Source organism: Rhinoderma darwinii, chromosome 3 (assembly GCF_050947455.1).
Source record: "Rhinoderma darwinii isolate aRhiDar2 chromosome 3, aRhiDar2.hap1, whole genome shotgun sequence".
NCBI lineage: Eukaryota > Metazoa > Chordata > Amphibia > Anura > Rhinodermatidae > Rhinoderma > Rhinoderma darwinii.
The window spans coordinates 145568402-145577648 of record NC_134689.1 but is presented as its reverse complement, the minus strand read 5'-3'; the positions used below and the strand labels follow the sequence as shown (position 1 = coordinate 145577648).

Sequence of the window (9247 nt, the reverse complement as noted above, 5' to 3'; positions counted from 1 at the left end):
AAATATGGTGATCATTTCTACTTTGTTTGTGTGATATTATTTATCATCCAGATTATCATAATATTATGCAGTTTCTTTTGCTAGGGCTGGGTTTTCACGCTGTGTCTTTGGTGTGTTTTCTGCCGCAATTATCATGAAATTGCGCTAAAATGGCAAGCGATTTTGCAAAGAACGCTGCAATTTGCCACGATTACTTACACAATTACTTACTTACACAATAACTGCTTTATCAACTGTTCAGCAAATCTAATATCAATCAGTGCCAATTGTATCAGTTCTACTGTGGACCATTTACACTAAACAATACAGTTTTCTTCTGTCATTTTACTTTATAATACAGACATGGAATAATATTGTTAAAGTTCATCATTCTGTATTCTCTATCATTCTGGGTCTGGTGCAACTTGATTGGGTTTTGCAGCGGTTCGGCTTTCCACTGGTCCAGCCATAGATATGGTTTCCTCTACTGGTGCAGAGAGGTCAATGTGACCACAAGTCAACAACTCAACAGCACAACTGCGGAACTGAAAAGAAAGGTCAAGTTATAGGTAGTATTTTAAATTTAATATAAACATTAATACTATTTAGTTTTTGTGGAAATTGTTTTGCATGACTTTTTTTAATTGGAGTGTTAGAATATTCTCTAACTAGTTGGGTTGTTCCTGCTGCAAGTACAGAGATGAGCTTAGCCATGGGAAAAGAGTTTGGAGCTTATATGCAATATTTACAGACTGACGGTTACAACAAACTTTGGACTGTATTTGGCCAATGGAGTCCAAGCTTGAAACCGTTGCAAAACAGTCTGCAGTCTGCTAATTTCTGCATATGTGCGTGAATTTTTACAATCCTCATTCAGATCTAAGGTACAGTAGACAAAAATTCTGCGACAAATTTGTCATGAGTGAACAGACCCTAAATGCAACTTTGTCATGTTTATTATAAGGGAACTTTATCAAGACTGGTACAAAGACAAAAGGGAGCAGTTTCCCAAAGCAACCAATTAGATTTCTTCTTTCATTTTAAGAGTCTCTGAAAAACGAGAGCTGGAATCTTATTGGTTGCTATAGACAACTGCTTCACTATTTCTTTGTATACATTTTTATAAATCTCACCCAATGTGTTCACATTTTGAATTATAGTTCTAAGACATTGTAAGGCCCCATGCACACGACCATATTTTTCATCAGTAATTATGGACCAATTCATTTCTATTGGACACAGACACCTTTCAGTATTTTTACTGATGGGTGTCTGTGCTGAAAAAATTATAGAACTTGTCCTATTCTTGTCCGTAATTACGGCAAGGACTCTCCCATGGAAGTCTATTGTAGCATCCATGGCCGCGGGCCGTCGGGTTTACTCGCCTCCCACCGCCTGCAGCCATGGATCCGTGAGCGCTGGTCCCCGTCTCCTTCCTAGGAGACACCAGTTCTCACTTCCGCTCCAGTTTACTGTGTCCCGTAGGGTGAGCGCGCACGCTCGTGCCCGCTCTTAAAGGGCCAGCGTGCGCACATGAAAACAATCATCATCAACTCACATGATTTCCTGGACTATAAGAGGGCCCCTGCCCTTCTCATCCTTGCCTGAGCGTTGTTAGTTTATCCCAAGTCTGTCTTGCAAATGGTCCCTTAGTGTTTCCCGTTCCAGTTGTTACCCGTGCCCTGTTACCTGTTCCTGTATCCCGTGCTGTGTTCTTATTCCTGTGCCTACTAGTGTTGGAGTCGTGTCTATTGCACTTGCTGTCGTTTGTCACGTCCTGTGTTATCTGCCACGTCCTGTGTCACTGCCACGTCCAGTATCATCTTCCACGTCCGGAGGGATTCACCATGTCTGGCGCAACCTGTGGCACCTGCTGTCATCGCCACGTCTGGCGTTGCCTGCTGCACCCACCTCCATCCGTGCCAGAGTTGCGGCCACTGTCTGGACTACCCAGGTACCCTAGTGCGGGACTTTGTATTTCTAGGGTGCTCTGTTGTTTGGCCAGCTGCCTCCCCGCTACGGCGGTGCGGCCTAGTGGGTCCACATACCCACCAACCGTGACACCTATGAGAGCTTCCGTAAATAAGGATGGCTATGGAAGTGCATCTGTATACAGTCTGTATTTACGGAAGCGCTGCTATGCAATATGCTGATGACATCATTTGCATCCTCCCTCTTTTTTTATGGATCCGTATATACGGATGAAATATGGATGCCTACAGATCAGTATTCACGGACAGTATTTCGTGATAGATGAAAATACGGTCGTGTGCATGGGGCCTTAATCCTATATTATGACAAGCGCTATGTAAACATATTATTACATCCTTACCTGTCTGTTTAGAAAGATGTAGATGATTGGATTGTAGACAGGACTTGTCTTAGCGAAATATGCTGGAAGAGTAGCAGCAAGAGGAGGAATGTAGAGGGTTGGTTTAATGATCACAATAAGAGCAAACACGGTATATGGCAACCAACATACAAAGAATGCCATCACCATGAAAAGCACCATCACTACTACTCTCAGCTCTTCCTCTGGGTTTGTCTTTCCTCCTTGATCTTCTATTTTCCTGTTCAGCTAAGGGAAAATAAACACAATAGAAAGGATGGTTATATAGATTTGCTATGTCTTAATGCTCAGATTTATATATTCACATTAAATCTAAATCTGCTTCCATTAACATAGCAATTACACATTAATGGAAACTTTCCGCTGACATGTAAATAATATTTGTATAAACATTACATTCTGGTGTCAGAATCTGACAATTATACAGAGATGAGTAGTGCTACATAGGCGCTGCTTATCTCTTCCTGGAGAAAAGGCCTGTCACAGATCTATTTTGGGGGTTCCTTCTCCTAGGTCAAGCACTGATGAATTGACATGCAGTGCTACCTTTTTCTATAAGAGGTTCCTCAGCAGCTGCAGTGCATAGAATACTGTACGGTGCCCCAGCTGCTGCAGAAAATAAACATTCAGCTCATGCACGAGCGTGTTTCAGTTAGGCCCTGTTCACACAGAGTATTTTGATGAGCTTTTTGGAGCGGAAACCGCTCCGCAAAACTCGTCAAAAACCGGCTGAACATGCCTCCCATTGATTTCAATGGGAGGCGGGGGCGGTTTTCTCAGAATTTTGAGGCAGAATTTTCCTCCTGCAAAAAACTCTGTGTGAACAGGGCCTTATAGGGGTTGTCTAACTACAGAAAACGCTGTTTGTCGTTTTGCAAATGTAAAATAAGAAAACGTACTAAAATACTTTGATTTTTAAAACAGCATTGTTAACTGGATTTCAGACCCCGTCAGCCTGGTCCTGGAAGTGGAGATTCTGCTGTAAGGGCCTGTTCACATCACCATTCATTCCCGTTCCGGGGTTCCGTCGAAGGGTTCCGTCGGGTGAACCCCGCAACGGAAAGTGAAACTGACAGCACAGCTTCCGTTTCAGTCACCATTGATCTCAATGGTGACGGAAACATCGCTAATGCTTTCCGTTCGTCACCATTCCGTCTAGTTTCTGGTTTTCCGACGGAATCAATAGCGTAGTCGACTGCGTTATTGATTCCGTCGGAAAACCGGAAACCAGACGGAATGGTAACGAACGGAAAGCATTAGCGATGTTTCCATCACCATTGAGATCAATGGTGACTGAAACGGAAGCTGTGCTGTCAGTTTCACTTTCCGTTGCGGGGTTCACCCGACGGAACCCTTCGACGGAACCCCGGAACGGGAATGAACGGTGATGTGAACAGGCCCTAACTGTGACGTGTCGTCACAGGCTTCAATGTCAGGGAGCTACCTACCCCCTCCCTGTGTATCCGTGAAGTGAATGTAAAGGCTGGCTGGCTTAGTTTTCTGTAATCACACAACCCCTTTACATGGTGGACAGCAATCTTTCCCTTTCTCTTTAAGGGCTCATTCAGGTGAACGTGTTTTGCATCTGTGTGCTGTCCGTTGAAATAATGGACAGCACACGGACCCAAGCAAATCAATAGGGCTATTCACACATGCATGGTTTTTCACACAACGTTTGTCCGTTGTGTAAGGGTTTGTTCACACGGGGCGTATTAGATGTAGATTTTCCTCAATGGTTTAATTGCGGAAAATCTGCCGCGTATTAGAATCGCAGCGAATTTAATGAGATTTCAAAAAAAATCTCATCCACACGGTACGGAAAAAATATGAAGAAAATAAGTGCGGAACTTGACTTGCGGTGTGTAAAACTTCTGCAGTCAATATTCTTGCCATGAGAAACATGATGGAAAACGAACTGATCCCATAAGTCAACGGGATCAAACAGGATTACCTGGGATCAATTTATAAAATTGATCCTTCATACCTGTCATGGCTCCATTAAGTACAGAAGCCATGACGGTAGTGTGAACAGAAGTTTATTTTTTAATTATCCTGCAAAAACAAAATAAATACGATAAACTGCAGCCCCGGTGTTATATGATTTTCTTTAGCAAAAATGTTATATCTATGAATAGGGAAACAGTGTTGCCGTGTATGATAATAATACCTTATGCAATGAGTGCAGTATGCTTCCATATGAAAATCCAATTATTGCTACAGGAATAATGAAGCATGTCAGAAAGTAGGTAATCAGGTAACTGTAGTTACTCCAGGACCTCTCTTCCCAGCCAATTGAGCAAGAGGTCTGAACACCTTCAAGTCCATATGAACTCCAGCCAAATAGTGGTGCTATGGCCCAAACAAGACAGAACAGCCAGATGGATGCCAGGCCTTGGTAACCCCTCTGAGTGCTGAGTTCCAGTGCCCCTACTGGCTCGCAGACCACATTGTACCTCTCATATGCTAGCATCGTCAACGACCAGAGGGACACAATTCCTGTAACATAATGTGATTGTTAAAAGCAAAAGTTTATGATAAGAAAATAGTTAACAATTTGCCAGAATTTTCATAAAAGCAGCTTGTAGAAAACATATATAATGCACAATTTATTTCGAAAACACAGAAAAAGTTCAGTTTTGCATTATTTTGACTCTTTTGACTGCCAATTAACAAAGTTATAAACTGGAAAATTAGTCGCCACTAGAGGGCGCATTAACAGGACTAAATGTTATAATCATTAATTTGAACAGATACAAGGCTGTTACCGTCACGAATAGTTTACAATGGCACAAGAAAGTTTGTATAAGATGGTAAGATATATGTACAGTAGCTTATCAGCCGTGTATGTAGATATTATTATGCATGCCTTTATCATTTATATTTCACAGTTAGATATTTATTTCCTAAATTGTCTTTCTAGTGAATCTGTACTGTTTTGTATGTTGATAGCTATACAACCAAATTTGTTAGAACTAGAACTGGCACGCTGAGCCAAAGTGTTGTACTTATGAGAAAAAAGTAAAAAATGTCATCCATTAGGAACTTTGTTGTTAAGGCTATGACGACACGACGACTTTGGCCACGACACAAGATCTAAAGTCTAAAGATCATTATATTGCTCTGTGTACAATTGCAGTAATGTAAGTGAATGTGGTCGCACTGTGACCCTCAAACCTTTTGGATATCTTGAGACTGTCAAGTCGCAGCAACTTGCAGGTCGCGACATGGCCACATTTACTTACATTACTGTGATGTATGCTGTGCGACACAGTCTCCGGGGAGGGAGATGGCAGGATGAGAGGGGTCTGTGGTCGCGGCCGTCAGCAGGTAAGGGGAGGAGGCGGTCCCTGACCGCGGCCGTTACAAGATATAAGTGATCACTGGTGATCAACTTGCACGTCTCAACATGGCCACATTTACTTACATTACTGTGGTGTATGCAGTGCGACACAGCAATCTTTGGAAGCTCGACCTGTGTTGCAGCCAATGTCGCAGTGTAGCCCAAGCCTTAATTCCTGTAGATAAAAATCTGTCCGGGTCATATGATGGGTAGTGTACACAGGGTGCAGAGCTTGTTACAAGACAAAATCTGTGCTTTCAGTGAATGAAAACTCTGAGATGTCAATGAATAAAAACTTGTCTATAAACTGAAAACCTGTCAAAAAAAAACCCTGCTCAAAGCTAGTGAATAAGTACTATTGTATTAAGTCTAGACAAGTCTCTGTGAGCTAAAAAGCCTGCACTCCATACAGATACACTTACCGACGCTGATTCATTGTAACAAACCACCAGGACAGGAGATAGATCAACACTGTTGATTTATTTAGCTCACAGAGTATTGTTTAGACTGGATAAACTTGTATCTACCCCTCACAAGTGAGAAGTTTTAAGTCTGTACTGGTTTTGAGCCTCTGGATAAAAAAAAATGTTCTTATTCACTGACAGCAAACAGAGAATTTGAAAAAAGTTAAGGCTCTTTTACACCGGCCAATAATCGGCCGATGCAGCGAGTGCTGATCAACGAGACATCGTTGATCGGCGCTCGTTCGCTCCTGTCACACGGAGCTATGGATGGGGACGAGCGGTCGTTACAACGATCGCTCGTCCCCATACATTATTATCATGTCAGCAGCGCGTCTCCCGGTTTACACAGGGAGATGTGCTGCCAATAACGATAATATTTTACTTTTTAAAAACGATACGATCAGCAGATGAACGAGCATTTTCTAGTTTATCTACTGATCGTTCCCCTGTTTACACAGGGCAATTATGGGCAATGAGTGTTCTATGAACGCTCGTCTGCCCGATAATCGGCCAGTTTAAAACCCCCTTTATACACAAAGTACATATGACCTTGTGTTACCAGTAGATAATAGTAAACCTAAAATAAGCAAACCAAGTAAACAAATTAATGACCCTAATCACTAGTGATGGTGTTGTTTTCCCATTCAACATTAATTCTATTATTTAACCCCTTGACTAATTATCATGCATATGTATGTGATAAGTGTCAAAGGGAAGTATGGGGGGCGCTCACGGGCTGAGCGTCCTCCATACCTTGCGGGTGTCAGCTGTGTTTTCCAGCTGACAGCCCAGACTAATGGCCGGGAACAGCGATCGTGCTGTTCTTGGCCGTTTAATCCCTCAAGTGCTCCGGTCAATCGCGACCGCAGCATCTGAGGCGTTATAGAGAGAGGGGCAGCCCCCTCCGGCATCTCATTGGCGCCACCACACCGCGATCGGTGGGGTGCCAATGGTTGTCATTGCAGCCCAGGGGCCTAATGAAGGCCCCCAGGGCTGCAATTTGTCTGCCTCTATTAAGCCGTGTCTCTGGCACGGCTTAACAGAAGCCTGTGAAAATCACGGTATACTGCAATACATTAGTATTGCAGTATATTGTACCAGTGATCTAACGATCACTGGTTGAAATCTCCTAAGGAGACTAATAAATTGTGTAAAAAAGAAAGAAAGTTATTAATAGGGCCAAAAAATTCCAAATTCCAAAATTGGTATCGCTGCCTCCGTAATAGTCTGAACTAATACAATACAGCATTATTTAATGCGCCATAAAAAATGTAAAACCCCCAAATTGCTGTTTTTTGGTCACATTAGCTCGCAAAAAAAATGGAATAAAGAGTGATCATAAGTTTTACGTACCAAAGAATGGTACCAATAAAAACGACAGCTCATCCCGCAAAAAAAATAAGCCCCCACACCGCTCAATCCACGGAAAAATAAAACAAAGTTATGGCTCTCCGAATGTGGTGAAACAAAACAATTTTTTTTAACAAAAAGGTTTTTTTTTTTTTTAAAGTAATAAAATATAAAAAACCTATATAAATTTGGTATCACCGTAATCGTATTCAGCTGAAGAATAGAGTTACATTGTTGTTTTTACCCCACGGTGAAAGCTGTAAAAACGAAAACCCAAAAAACAATGTAGGAATCACAGTTTTTTCCAATTTCTGCCTGCAAAGAATTTTATTTCAGTATCTCAGTACATTATATAGTACTTTAAATGGTGCCATTAGAAACCACAACTTCTCCTGCAAATAATAAGTCCTGACACCGCTAGATTGACAGAAAAATAAAAAAGCTATGGCTCTTGGAACGGGAGGAGTGAAAAACGAAAACATGAAAAATGGCTCGGTCATTAAGGGGTTAATATTATTGTGTTTATTATACCTACTATGTAACAGATAATATACAAGCATTTGTGGCAACTTACCAAAATAGTTGACAGCAAATCCTTGGAAAATACAGAATTTTTCACCCAGGTAGAAATAGCCATGGTAAGTGGTGCTAACTACTATGGTGGTACCACACAGAGTCATCAACAGGTCCGAAAAGGATAGGTTTAGTATGAAAATATTGATAGGATTGCGAAGTTGTGGGTATTTCATCGTTACTACAATCACTAGCAAATTGTTAAAAATGGAAAATATAGCATTTAAAAACATTAGAAATGACAAAATGCTATATCCAGATCTGGGGAATATGGTAGGCTTCGCTGTGATGTTTTCCATTAGGTCAGCTATAGTAATATTGGTATACATATTGATCAAAAGCTTCTCTCTTCCAAAACTTGTATGGGCAGGATGTTATAGCTTCAGGTCTTCCTCCTTTTCAGTCGTCTTGTTCAATCAGTAAAACTGCTTTTAGGTTTATTGTTTTGTATAGGATAAAGAATGGAAACAGGTTTTAATTAAAGTAGCATCTGTCCCTATCAGCTTCTCTTTATATGGAGCCTTGCATTAGCAGTTTCCGTAATCAGATTATATATGCGCTTCAGGAGGGATTAATTTAATAACAATACAGAATATTACTCTTCATTTTAGACTGGCAAAATATATTACATAATGTGTATTATGTAAGAATGCAGAAGTATTAGCTTTGTAAATTAGCTATGTGTATTATTTTATTACTACATGGTATATAGTTTTTACATTTTCAGACTCCTATATATTTTTCATATACAGATCTAACCTGCACACTGTATCAATTGCCATTCTGTATACTGGACAAGGATACATAGGTGACAGAGAAGGCTCTAATGGAAGATTTTAACAAACCCCGCAGGATGAGAACTGGCTAGAAGTATAAAAAGACATAACATAAACCAATGATCACTTACATCTCAATTGTTTAACGCCTTCCCGTCGTAAACATCTTTCAGATTTTCATTTTCGTTTTTCCTCCCCACCTTCCAATAGCCATAACTTTTTCATTTTTCCATCGATATAGTCCTATGAGGGCTTGATTTTTGATATAACGGGTTAAACTAGCGGGATCGCGATCGAGTGCGATCCCGCTCGTTACTGTGAGGTGTCGGCTGTAACATACAGCCAACACTCGCGTTGTATGAAGCGGACAGCCAACACTCGTATGAAGCGGGTTCATTCCGTGAGCCCGTTCCAT

The 9247-nt window shown here is 41.2% G+C and overlaps 1 protein-coding gene across 1 annotated transcript; it reads right to left on the bottom strand.

Moving 5' to 3' along the window:
- Positions 1-319: 319 nt before the first annotated feature.
- LOC142751125 (parapinopsin-like) lies at positions 320-8479 on the bottom strand. Its single transcript, XM_075860101.1, has 4 exons — positions 8058-8479; positions 4497-4825; positions 2312-2557; positions 320-524 (listed from the first exon to the last, which is right to left on the bottom strand). The coding sequence occupies exons 1-4, from the start codon at positions 8383-8385 to the stop codon at positions 384-386; spliced, it is 1044 nt and encodes a 347-aa protein (XP_075716216.1). The 5' UTR covers positions 8386-8479; the 3' UTR covers positions 320-383.
- Between the last annotated feature and the right edge of the window lie 768 nt (positions 8480-9247).